At 36.5% G+C, this 13,927-nt stretch overlaps 1 protein-coding gene across 1 annotated transcript in view; it reads right to left on the bottom strand.

Annotated features, from left to right (window-relative positions):
- Positions 1-13,927, bottom strand: part of GPATCH8 (G-patch domain containing 8) — a 95,101-nt gene that overhangs the window by 20,402 nt on the left and 60,772 nt on the right. Inside the window, 1 exon segment of the mRNA XM_070389937.1 lies at positions 3,582-3,725. Coding sequence (XP_070246038.1) covers positions 3,582-3,725 — 144 coding nt within the window.

Raw genomic sequence — 13,927 nt, forward strand, 5'->3', positions numbered from 1 at the left:
CATTAGCAGATATGTGTTTTTAAAAGCTATGTAAAATAAAAAGGCACAGAGGTAGAGATGGAAAAATGTTTTGCTTCACAGTCAACTTTAACTTTTGTAACTAAGCCAACAAAGGTAGAAGATGAATACTAACGTTTATTGAACACTCAGGCATATGAAACTTATATAAAAATGCATCACAGATTGGATTACCTCTTAAGAAAAGGAAGGCTTACCCTTGGAGATCTCAAAATGTACAAAATTATCACTATTAAAGAGTGTTAAACTGCTAAAAACAGCCAAAATGTCTAATTAGGATTTTCATTTCTGAAAATCAAGCTGGGTCTTAATACTTGCATATTAATGACTCTCTTCACAAGATATCTTAGAAAACTGAGAAAAACTAGTGAATAGTGAGATGTACATAGCACCAAGGAGGTGGGGAGGATTACAAAAATCACCACAAATGAAGGTGACCAAATAGATCCTTTTTGAGACATTGTGTGTGTGTGCTCGCAAAATTGCTTCAGTCGTCTCTAACTCTTCACGACCCTATGGACTATAGCCCACAAGGCTCCTCTGCTCATGGGATTCTCCAGGCAAGAATACTGGAGTGGACAGCCATTCTTCTCCAGAGGATCTTCCCAACCCAAGGATCAAACCCGTGTCTCTTATGTCTCCTGCATTGGCAGGCAGGTTCTTAACCACTAGCGATTATTTGTGCTTAATAAAGATAAGTGCGTGTTCAGGATCCTACCTATACTAGGAAGTTTACCACTAACATATAGATTATTTCTCTGGAAAGTTTTAATGGTGTAACTTTGACAGAAGATGCAAACTAGGGATTACTAATATAGGGTTGAAAGTACTTACCTATTATCTCAGATTCATAATAATCCTGTGTGCCTGCCTGGAAGACAAGACAGGGTGTCTATGATTTTAGAGCATAAATTTGGAAAATGGTAGGTCCATTTGTATGGTAAGTTCATGTCCATCAAAGAGGAATGAAAAATAGGACCTATCTCCTCCTCTTAGGAGTTATTTAGCTGCTTTGTGGCTGTTTTGTACCAAGGTCAATTAAAGTCTCCTTAGAAATCCTAAAGGCAGGAAAAAGAACTATAATAACAAACTTAGACTGCATCTGTTCTTTGTTTTATACCTAAGATGGGTTTTTGATTAAGATGAAGAAATCAACTTATATACATTCATTAATCATACCAGCTAGATTTTTGTTGCCAGACCAGGAATCACAGATATATTCTATATTAATGGATAAGGTAATTCAATATAAGAAATCCTTAATTTTTTACTTTCATTTTGATGAATCTCTAAAACACAGTAATGCATGAATATATCTGAGATCACTGAGATGAAAACAGTATAAATGTTTACAACATAACTAGGGGCTTATAATGACAGAAACTGGTCTGTATCAAACAAAGGCCACACAGTATCATGGGTACTTGAAAGTTTTTCAGTAGTTCTAAGAGAACAGAGTTTCTCAACCTCAGCACTACTGATCAATATTCTGGGCCAGATTCTTTGTTGCAAGCTTTTCTGTGAACTGTAGGATGTTTAGCAGCATCCTCAGTCTCTACTCACTAGGTGCCATTAACACCATCTCTCTTGTTGTGATAATCAAAGATGTCTCCAGACATTGCCAAGTGTCCCTTGGGAGACAAAATCTCCCCAGGTGAAGAATCACAAAAGAAGAGAAAAGTGGTGAGAGAACTGAGTCCACACAAGGTGCACAAGAGAATAAATATGTGAAACTCAAATGAACCAGAGCTATAATAATTTTACTATTCTCAAACTGAGAGCACATCACTAAAAATCATCATCACTTTAATTGTTGTCAATGTGAATTTTATTAGTTTTGTAGTTATCTCAGATTTAATTTGCCAAACTGTTTTGCTCTGACAGAATTTTTTCCCGTTATAAAGCAAGTCAACACATGATTCAAGTTTGAATCATACTTCCTCATTCATTTTTTTCTAAGAAAGGGAAGTCAAGAAACTTATCAACTACAAATGTAATCTTTCTTAATGTTCTTTTGGTGTCTAAAGTTTCTTCTGGAGTCTTAATTTTTTCAAAAAAATTTATTTTATATTGGCGTATAGTTTATTTGTAATGCATTAGTTTTAAGTAAACAGCAAAATGATTTAGTTATACATATACATGTAACTACTCTTTTAATTTATCAAATACAATTCTTAAAGAAATTTCTTAAAGAAATGCTCATGAGCCCAAAATGGTAGACATATATTTAGATGCTAAATGTCTTTGTTAACTCCAGAGAACAAAACAAAAACAAAAAACTCCCAAATTTGACTTACACACACACCAAAAAGCTGAGAAAAATTATTGGATACAATAATTTGGATGCAATAAATTGGATGCAACAGTCACTGTTACATTTGTCTTTCTTGATTCTTTGAAATAGTAAGGTAATTGCTAATATATCTTGTCCATATATATGCTCTCTAGTTTTCTCTTCCTTAAATCAAGCAGAGCTGACAATATATTAAAACAATGTCTAAAGTTGCATATAAAGTTGAAAAGTTGTCTTCAATACAACTCTATTAATGAAAGATTCTTAAATCTTAAACTGGTTAGGTGTGGTTAACGATGGAAAAGATTGCTGCAAAAAAGTGGAAGACCACAACTAGCTTATAAACTATTCCTATGCTAGTAAAAGAAAACTTAGTCAAAGCTTGCCTTTTACGTGCACTGAAATGGTTGGCTGGAAGATGAAGCAAAGATTAGAAAAACGGTTCAAAATGTCCAGCTTATAAGAGCATTTCAGCAATGCTCATACATCTTACAAATTTATCAAATACAACCACTGTGCCCCCAAAGACCTGGCAAGTTCTGCTAAAGTCACCTATGATCAAATGTCTCAAAATTGTCCTACAGGTTTAAGGACTCATTTCCTTCTTCTAAAATTTCCCAAGGGAATTAATGCCACCTTCTTTATGCTGGTAACTAGTTAGGAATCATTTACTTTTCTAAATCAATGAACGGAAGAAAGAAAAAAAGGCCATAAAGAAGGTGTAATTTGTTTTTCAACAAGCTCTTCAACATGCAGCATCAGAATTTTTTTGTTAAAGTTAAAATAGCATCTAACTTTATTTCTCTTTTCAAGATTTATCTATCTTCCAAGGTATACCAAGTAACAAAATGACTTACTGATAGGAAATACCCAACACAGCATGAATTCTTAGATAACAGAAGATGAAATGACCAAAGCCTGGGATAACTGTTCAAAGTTTAACAAGTTCAGGAACAGGGAGAACTGGAAAAAAGCTCCCAATGATCCTTAGCTGAATTATCAAACTAAATACAAATTTAGAAACCATTCAAAGCCAAAAATTTTATGCATGAACCTCACAATTCTTCACTCTACAATCTTAGAAGGATGAGGTCTATGTCAGGACTTCTGTCACTGAAAAAAAATCAAGTCAGTCAGATGACCTCAGATAAAGACAGGCAGATACAAGAAACCACAGTCAACAAGTTTGGGGGAGTATTCTCATAAAGTTTAAAATTTATAACAACAAATAACGTATCTTTTTCTTTTTTAGAAATTAACTATTCCTCACCTGCTTGTGTGCATGATCATAGGAGTTGATATGGTTGTCAAATTCCTGGTGTTTCTGATACTGCTTATCACAGAGTTCACAGTAAAAGTTGGCTCTAAGGTCTTCCAGTGCTTTGGCAATGGCCTTCTCTTTGTCAACATAATCCTACAGGAACCACAAAATAAAACAAACAAAATGAACTTGGCGAATGTTATAAAAAAGTAGTCTTATTGGAAGAGAGAAAAAGGGCTTTTCATAATATTTAATGGTACCAGTTAAAGTCAGATAGAACACAAGGAGCAATCTCGTAGGGTAATTAGTGTGCGGTTATACTAAGAGCTGTCTTTAAATAAACAAAAGTCGAAAGAACTTAATTTCACCTTCGCTTTTGGCAGTCTGGTGGACTAGATACTGTGGCATCCCCTACTCCTATCCCTGGCTAAAAGCCCCTCAACCAACCAGACGACATAAAACACAATTTTCACTGTATTGCAGGAACCATAGAAAGAAAAGCAAATCCCAAAAGGGGAAATCAAAGAAGAAAAAAAAGAACAAAACAAAATTTAAATCAGCCATGATCTGAAACTGAAATTAGAGCTGTGATAGGCAAGGGCTCGCCTTAGGACATATGGGTGACAATGGTGCTTGAGGTTGGAGAAAGGTGGTGCAGCTAAACCTGAGAAGCCTCACTAACAAGGAAAAGAGCCTGGAAGTGGCTGGAAATTTCAGCATCTCTGGGTCTTGGCAGAAGGGATAAAAAATGTTCTCAGAAAGCATCCTCAATTTTGGTCCCAAATTTTCCCCTAGATTAGGAACAGCAAAATAGGAGTTATAATCAAAGATTAGTACACACATAAGAGGAAATAAATCTATCAAAAGCAAGAGTCACAAAAAATAAGCAGCAGATTTAAGCCTCCAAGAACTCAGATTTTGGAATATTCTATTATAGAATATAAAGTAATTATAAAATGTTTAAAATATAAAATGGAGTTACAGATATGAGCAAACAAAACACTATTATAAAAAAACAAAACAAAACCAAAAAACTATGCAAATTGCAGAAAGAACCAAATGAGATTTTTACAACTGAAAAACCTAATTGCAAAATATTTTTAAATGCATTAACTCTTTAGGGGATAGGTTTAAAGACAGTCAAGAAACAGCTCAAAATAGATAAAGCAGGGGTGGTGAAAATGTTCTGGAATTAGACTGCAGCAATAGCTGCATGACCTTGTGGAATATACTAAAAAGCACTGAACTGTACAATTTAAAAGGATGAGTTTCATGGTAGGTGAACTGACATAAAGGCTGAAAATTTTTCAGAAGTGATAAGACAGGATTTCACAGGTACACAAAGCATAAGGTAAACCACACAGGTTAAATAAAAAATAAGCACCTAATACATGCTAGTGAAACTGTACGTTATGGGATTAAAGACAATGAAATCATAAAACTACCCAGAAAAAAATTAAGGATCACCCATAATTATACTAATAGCAGATTCAAAAGCAATTAAAAAAAAGATAGAAAATAGTATGCTTCAGTGTGAGAGAAAACATTTTCAATTGTATACCAAAAGAAAATTTTTTAGAAATGATCAAGGCATTTCTAGATAAAAAGAGAATTTACCAAGAGATTCATTAAAAAGGACCTTCTTAAAGCAGAATTTTTGAAATCACAGATTGTGACCCACTAGTGGGTCATGACATTGATTTAGCAGACTGTTAACAAATACAAATATGATGCTGTGGAAGTGCTGCACTCAATATGCTAAAAAATTTGGAAAACCAGCAGTGGCCACAGGACTGGAAAAGGTCAGTTTCCATCCTAATCCCAAGGAAAGGCAATGCCAAAGAATGTTCAAACTATCACACAATTGCACTCACCTCACACACACCACTGAAGTGACTTAGCAGCAGCAGCACACACTAATAAAGTAATGATCAAAATTCCCCAAGCCAGGCTTCAACAGTACGTGAACCACGAACTTCCAGATGTTCAAGTTGGATTTAGAAAAGGCAGAGGAACCAGAGATCAAATTGCCAACATCCGCTGGATCATCGAAAAAGCAAGGGAGTTCCAGAAAAACATCTACTTCTGCTTTATTGACTATGCCAAAGCCTTTGACTGTGTGGATCACAACCAACTGTGGAAAATTCTTAGAAAGATGGGAATACCAGACCACCTGACCTGCCTCTTGAGAAATCTGAATGCAGGTCAGTAAGCAAGTTAGAACTGGACATGGAACAACAAACTGATCCCAAATTGGGAAAGGAGTACGTTAAGGCTGTATAATGCCACCCTGCTTATTTAACTTATATGTAGAATACATCATGAGAAATGCTGGGCTGGATGAAGCACAAGCTGGAATCAAGATTCTGGGAGAAATATCAATAACCTCAGATATGCAGATGACAACACCCTTATGGCACAAAGTGAAGAAGAACTAAAGAGCCTCTTGATGAAAGTGAAAGAGGAGAGTGAAAAAGTTGGCTTAAAACTCAAAATTCAGAAAAGTAAGATTATGGCATCTGGTCCCATCACTTCGTGGCAAACAGATGGGGAGACAATGGAAACAGTGATAGACTTCATTTTCCTGGGCTCAAAATCACTACAGATGTTGACTGCAGCCATGAAATTAAAAGACGCTTCCTCCTTGGAGGAAAAGCTATGACCAACCTAGACAGCATATTAAAAAGCAGAGACGTTACTTTGCCAACAAAGGTCCATCTAGTCAAAGCTATGGTTTTTCCAGTAGTCATGTATGGATTTGAGAGTTGGACTATAAAGAAAGCTGAGCGCCGAAGAATTGATGCTTTTGAGTTATGGTGTTGGAGAAGACTCTTGAGAGTCCCTTGGACTGCAAGCAGATCCAACCAGTCCATCTGAAAGGAAATCAGCCCTGAATGTTCTTTGGAAGGACTGATGTTGAAGCTGAAACTCCAATACTTTGGTCACCTGATGCAAAGAACTGCCTCAATGGAAAAGACCCTGATGCTGGCAAAGACTGAAAGTGGGAGGAAAAGGGGACGACAGAGGATGAGATGGTTGGATGGCATCACTGACTCAATGGACATGAGTTTGAGCAAGCTCCAGGAGTTGCTGATGGACAGGGAAGCCTGGTGTGCTGCAGTCCATGGGGTCACAAAGAGTTGGACACAACTGAGTGACTGAACTGAACATTAGACTTTGTTAAATTAAGCATTATTTGTATTAAAATTTCAAAGATCATTATTAGAAGAGAGACAGGAGAGTAAAAAAGTTGGCTTAAAGCTCAACATTCAGAAAACAAAGATCATGGCATCCAGTCCCCATCACTTCACGGCAAATAGATGGAGAAACAGTGGAAACAGTGGCAGACTTTATTTTCTTGGGCTCCAAAATCACTGCAGATGGTGACTGCAGCCATGAAATTAAAAGATGCTTACTCCTTGGAATGAGTTATGACCAACCTAGACAGAGGATGAGACGGTTGGACGGCATCACCAACTCAATGGACATGAGTCTGAATAAACTCCGGGAGTTGCTGATGGACAGGGAGGCCTGGCGTGCTGCAGTCCATGGGGTCGCAAAGAGTTGGACACGACTGAGTGACTGAACTGAACTGAGGAATACTAAAGGGGGGAAGATTAAGAAAACTTCAGTTTTATAAAGGTAATACAGGCCAACAAAACACAGAAAAATTAAGAATATAGAAAGTAAAAAGATCTAAGAAACAGACTTACAAGTAATCACAAGAAATGTAAATGCACTAAAATAAAACTGTCAGAAAAATTTAACTACATGCTGATTAGAAGAGATATCCCTATGAGGACTTTGAAAGTTAAAGGACAGAAAAAGATATGCCAGGCAAATTACTAACCAAAAGAAGTTGGAATGACTATTAATGTTCAAGTTTTTAGACTTTATAGTAGAAAACTTTACTTGAGTTTGTGGCTAGCTATGGACTTAAACATAACAAGATTATTCTCCAAATAAGTGGCACTGGTAAGTTTGAAAAGCCAACAAAGATATGCTGGTTTTACATTAGTCTTAATGAGGTTTTGGCTCAAAACTGTGGGGACTGGCAAAAAGAGGTGGTCTGGTTTGACTCAGCAGTTCCACTTAAACAGAGATCGAGACACATCTCAAAGCAAGTGGCTTAATTCATTTGCTATAAGGTAATACAGAAGAGTGAGAAGGGGAAAGGAATGGTAACATGATTGCTTTGCTAGCCTTTTAGTAGGTGCCATTACTCTCATGAGCAGCTCCTTCTAGTTAACAGACCTAAAGATAAATCTCATTGCAAAGGTTCTACAATCAGTTTTTTATTCAGTTTAGTATCTTTTGGACAGTTTCAAAACATCTCTATCATCTAACATCTCTCTACAACTATTCAAGTTGAGCTACTTAGTTAGTAAGCAAGAAAAGGTTGCTGTGTTTTGTGTAAGGCCAGTACTAAACTAGTTTGAACAGACTAGTTAAGACTGAAAAATGAATAATGTGGCACATTATGATTTTTTCCCCTCTTCAGTCCTTCTCACTAGTTTTCTCTAAGCTTCCTGGACTACTTCATGTTGTCTGGCTAAAAGCAATTTGTGGATATTCTTCCTTATCAGTGCTGGTTTCCCAGAAAGAAGTCAGAAAGTTCACTTGCCCAATTTTCCTTAAAATTAAGGTGAAGACATATGATCTACCATCTCTTCCTGTGAAATGTATTTTATATGAGACTTTGATTCAAAAGTGAGCAGTACAAAGAAGTGCCAAGTGGAATCCATCTTCTAGCAATGGTGGCTGCAAAAGCATATTGATTACAAGAGATTATTGTATCTCAAGTCTTTCAATGGGAACCACATTCCTTCTTTCGTAAGTACTTTCTTTGAAATTTCTTTTAGATAGTCTTTTGCTAGCAAATGGATTTTTTTAATCTGAAAATTTATTTTTAATCTTTATTCTTAAAGATATTTTTGCTGGGTATACAATTATAGGTTGATGGTTGTTTGTTCTGAGCATATTCAACATTCCATTAGATTGCATCAATAACAGAACTGACACTGTATTCTGATTTCCTTGTTACTGTAACAGTTCTTCAAAGACTGTCTTTTGTTTGATATTGTACAGTTTTATCAGGATTTTATCAGGATATTACAGTTTTATCTATGTGTACACCTTCTTTTTTATCTTGCTCCAGAGATTCATTAGGCTTCCCGAATATATGAGTTGTGTCTTTCGTCAAATTCTGGGATCTCTTCTTTGAACACTGCCTCTGCCATTTTTCTTTCATTCTGGAACTCTACCTAAACACATTAGTTTTACATTCTTTATCATATAACTCCATTTTTTTCATGTATTTTCCATTTCTCCTTTTCTTGCCCTCCCTCTCTCCACTTTTTGCTACATTCTTCAGATGTGTTACAGTTCAAAATTCAACTTTGTGTAAAATGCTATTAAATCTTCCCCTTAAGTCTTGTGCCCTTCCTTACTCATAATCTGAATTCTTAAAAAAAATTTTTTTTAAACAAATCCACTTTATTTATTTTTTAGTAAGTTTAAATCCTCAAAGGGTAACAGCATCACACAGATTCCGGATCCAATGGCCTTAGCAGGAAAGATTGTTTTGGAACTGGTATGAACCATGTCACTGGTTTTGTTAGGTTTTCCACCAGGAGTTAGTGAGTTGTGCTTTGCTTTGCACACATAAGCTCATCTCTTGCCTAGACAGAATTCAGTTTCATCTCAAGCATATACAGCTTCCATTTTCAGGCGAGTTGTGTGGTTCCCTCTGGTTCCATAGACCTCGCTTATAGACAGCAAAAATGGCCTCAGACCACAACCTTCCAGACATATTTGTTGTTTTAGAAGTCCTATTTCCAGCAAGCCTCCAGAGTCCAAGATGGTTGAAAGAGCCCAATTTATTCTTAAACATACTAAATATGCTTGTCTTACATGCTTTAATCTGTGCTTACAATTTTAGTATCTTAAATCTTAAAGAGGTCTGACCCGTCTCTTTTTTTCTTCATTAATTCTAGTCCATAGTGTCTAGTTTCTCAGTTGGATTTATGATTTGACTATGATTTCTTATTTGGGGGAGCTTTATTTAGGAGTTCTTTTTTTCATGTGTGCGACTAGCAGGATTTTAGTTCCCCATTCAGGGACTGAATCTGCGCTATAGCAGTGAAAGCGCCACTGCACCATCAGGTAAATTCCCTTTATAGGAGTTCTTTGAGGCCTAAGTTGTTTCAGAGAAGTTTGAATTTTCTTCTTCCCAAGGGCCTGAGATCATTTTATCATGTATTTCATTTGTTTTTAAAATGTCCCACTTTTTATTTTATGTCCCACTAAAAAAGAAAAAACTTCTCAGTCATTATCTCTACTTTCTCCTATTAGGATTTTTAAAATATTGCATTAAACTATTACCCCACTGATCTTAGATATTCTGTTCTGTTTGGGTTTTTTTGGTGTGTGTGTGTGTTTTCTTTCAATTTCAGTTTGGATAATTTCTATTGACTTGCCTTCAAATTTATAGATTCTATCCTCTTCTGTGTTTAGTCTGCTGCTAAGTTCAATCTTCATCTCTGATACTGTATTTTCCCTTTCTCCCTGGGTGATTTAATCCATTTTCATGACAATAACATCATCGATATGCTACAAATCTCCCAGTCCAATATTTCTTGCTGAGACCAACAAAAGAATGCAGCTTTAAAGAGGAAAAGAAGTAGGGGAAGGGAAGGTGGGAAAACAGGGAAGACAAAATAAGATGGCAGATTTAAATCCAAATATACTTGAAATGACTTTATTACTAGATTAAATATTCCAATTAAGAAAGACTAGGAGGAAAAAAGAAATTAGAAGACAGACTAGATAAAACACCTCTAAATAATCCAATTAAATATTGATTACAAAAGTTAACAGAAAAAGGGTGAAAAAAGATGCATTCTCTATGAATTGAAGGGAACTTCCTCAATCTGATAAAGCCATCTATGAAAAACGTCAGCTAACATCACACTTAAAAGACTAAAAGCTAGCCCCCTAAAATCAGAAGAGAGATGTCTGTTCCCTTCTAAGACAGTTATCTGCTTTTGCCATTTCACTGCTAAATGAATTTAGCAAAGTTGTAGGATACAAGATAGGATACAAGATTAACATAAAAAAAATAACAATATCATAAAAAACTAGAGTGTGTGTGCCTAGTCACTCAGTCATGTCCACTCTTTGCGACCACATGGACTGTAGCCCGCCAGGCTCCTCTGTCCATGGGGATTCTCTAGGCAAGAACACTGGAGTAGGTTGCCATCCCCTCCTTCAGGGAATCTTCTCAACCCAGGAGCTGAACCCAGGTTTCCCACACTGCAGGCAGATTCTTTACCATCTTAGCCACCAGGGAAGCCCAAGAATACTGGAGTGGGTAGCCTATCCCTTCTCCAGGGGAACTTCCCAACCAAGGAATCAAACCAGGGTCTCCTGCATTGCAGGCAGATTCTTTACTAGCTGAGCTACCTGGGAAGCCCAAAAAACCACAATACATAGGATTGAATTAACAAGAGAAATATAGAACTTAAACACTGAATTTGTATGGAAGCACAAAAGACCCCAAACAGCCAAAGCAATCTCTAGAAAGAAAAACAGCTGGAGGAATCAGAGTCCCTGAGTTCAGACTATACTACAAACTAGAGTAATCAAGACACTATGGTACTGGCATAAAAACAGAAATATAGATCAATGATACAAGATAGAAAGCCCAGAGATAAACCTAAGCACCTACAGTCACCTAATCTATGACAGAGGAGGCAAGAATATACAAGGGAGAAAAGACAGCCTCTTCAATAAGTGGTGCTGGGAAAACTGGATGACACTAGGTAAAAGAATGAAATAAGAACACTATTTAACACCCTACACAAAATAAACTCAAAATGGATTAAAGACCTAAATGTAAGATCAGACACTATAAAACTCTTAGAGGAAAATACAAGCAAAACGTTATTTGACATAAACCACAGCAAGACCTTTTTGACTCACCTTCTAAAGAATGAAATTTAAAATAAACAAATGGGATCTATTTAAACTTAAAAGTTTTTGCATGACAAAGGAAATCATAAACAAGACAAAAAGACAACCCATAGAACAGGAAAAAATATCTGCAAACGAAACAACGGACAAAGGATTGATTAATCTCCAAAATATACAAACAGCTCACGGAGCTCAGTATCAAAAAATGAACAAAGAATCCAATCAAAAAAATGGGTCAATCAAAAACCTAAATAGATATCTCTCCAGGGGAGACACAGATGGCCAAAAGGCACATGAAAAGATGCTCAACATCATTAATTATTAGACAAATACAAATAAAAATTACAATGAAGTATCATCTCACACAGGTCAGAACGACCATCATCAAAAAGTCTACAAACAATAAATGCTGGAGAGTGGAGAAAAGGGAATCCTATTACAGGTTGGTGGGAATGTAAATTGATATAGCCTCTGTGGAGAACAGTATGGAGGTTCCTTAAAAGACTAAAAACAGAACTACCTTAGGACCCAGCAGTTCCACTACTAGGCATATACCCTAAGAAAACCAAAATTCAAAGTGACACACGTTCACTGCAGCCCTATTTACAAAAGCCAGGACATGGAAACAACCTAAATGTACAATGATAGATGAATGGATAAAGAGGTGGTACATATATACAACTGAATATTGCTCAGCCATAAAAAAGAACAAAATTTAGTCATTTGTAGAGATGTGGATGGACCTACAGTCTGTCATACTGAGTGAAGTTAGTCAGAAAGAGAAAAACATCATATTTTAGTGCATACATGTGGAATATAAAGCAATTATACTTCAATTTAAAACGCCCCAAACCAATCTATAGAATCAACATAATCCTTATCAGAATCCCAGCTGGGGGATTTCCCTGGCACTCGAGTCGTTAAGACTGTGCTTCCGGACTTCCCTGATGGTCCAGCAGTTAAGAATCCGCCTGCCAATGCAGGGGGTGTGGGTTCAATCCCTGGTCCAGGAAAATTCCACATGCTATGGAGCAACTGGGCCCATGAGCCAGTGCCATAACTACTGGAGCCACTGTGTCCTAGAGCCCGTGCTCTGAAACGAGAGAAGCCACTACAATGAGAAGCCCACACATTGCAACTAGGGAAAGCCTGTACACATCAATGAAGACCCAGCACAGCCATAAATAAACACATAATAATTTTTTTTTTTTAAATTAAAAAAAAAGAAAAAAAGACTTTGCACTTCCAATGCAGGGGGCACGGGTTCAATCCATGGTCAGGGAACTAAGATGCCACATGCTGCAAGGTACAGCCAAAAACAGAGTAAGTAAAAAGATTTAATAAACAAATAATGAAAGAACTGCAACTGCCTTCTTTGTAGAAATTGACAAGCTCATTCTAAAATGCACACAGAACTGTAAGGGACCAAGAACAGCCAAAACAATCCTAAAAATGAATAAATTAGAAAGGCTCACACTTCTCAACTGCAAAACTTGCTACAAAGCAACAGTAGTAAAGACAGTGTGTTTCTCCAAAGGCATGTAGATTAATGGAATATAAATGAGAGGAAAAACCCACACATTTATGGTCAACTGATTTCTGATGAGGTGCCAAGGCCTTCAATGGGGAAAAAATAGTCTTTTCAACAAATAATGCTGGGACAACCGTGCAGGCACAGGCAAAAGACTGAATTTGGACCCCTTTCTGTTAATTTTGACATGCAAAAATTAATTTAAAATATACCAAAGACCCAAAGCTATAAGAGCTAAAACTATAAAACTCTTAGAAGGAAACATAGGTGTAACTTTTCATGGTCTTGGATTAAGCAATGGGTTCTTAGATATGATATCAAAAACACAAGCAACCAAAGAAACAAAGATAAAATGGACTTCACCAAAATTTAAAACTATGAGCAACAAAGGACATTATCAAGTGAAACGACAATAAAAAAAAGGAAGAAAATATCTGCAAATCATACATCTGACAAAGGTTCTTATAATACAATAAAATGAAAATTAATAAAACAGACAAATAAAATTAATAAAATTAATAAAAACACAGTCTGTCAAAAGACAGACCTCCCTGGTAGTCCAATGGTTAATAATCCTCCTGCCAATGCAGGCAACACAGATTTGATCCCTGGTCTGGGCAGATTCCATATACCATGGGGCAACTAAGCCTGTGTGGCACAACTACTGAAGCCCACACACCCTAGAGCTGGTGCTCCACCACAAGAGAAGCCACACAATGAGAAGCCCTTTCATCACAACTACAGAGTAGCCCCCACTCATTCCCAGCACAGCCAAAAATAAAACAAATTAAATTTTTTTTTAATTTTAAGAAATACAGTATTATTTTTTAAAAATGCGCAAAAGATCTGA

Source organism: Bos mutus, chromosome 19 (assembly GCF_027580195.1).
Source record: "Bos mutus isolate GX-2022 chromosome 19, NWIPB_WYAK_1.1, whole genome shotgun sequence".
NCBI lineage: Eukaryota > Metazoa > Chordata > Mammalia > Artiodactyla > Bovidae > Bos > Bos mutus.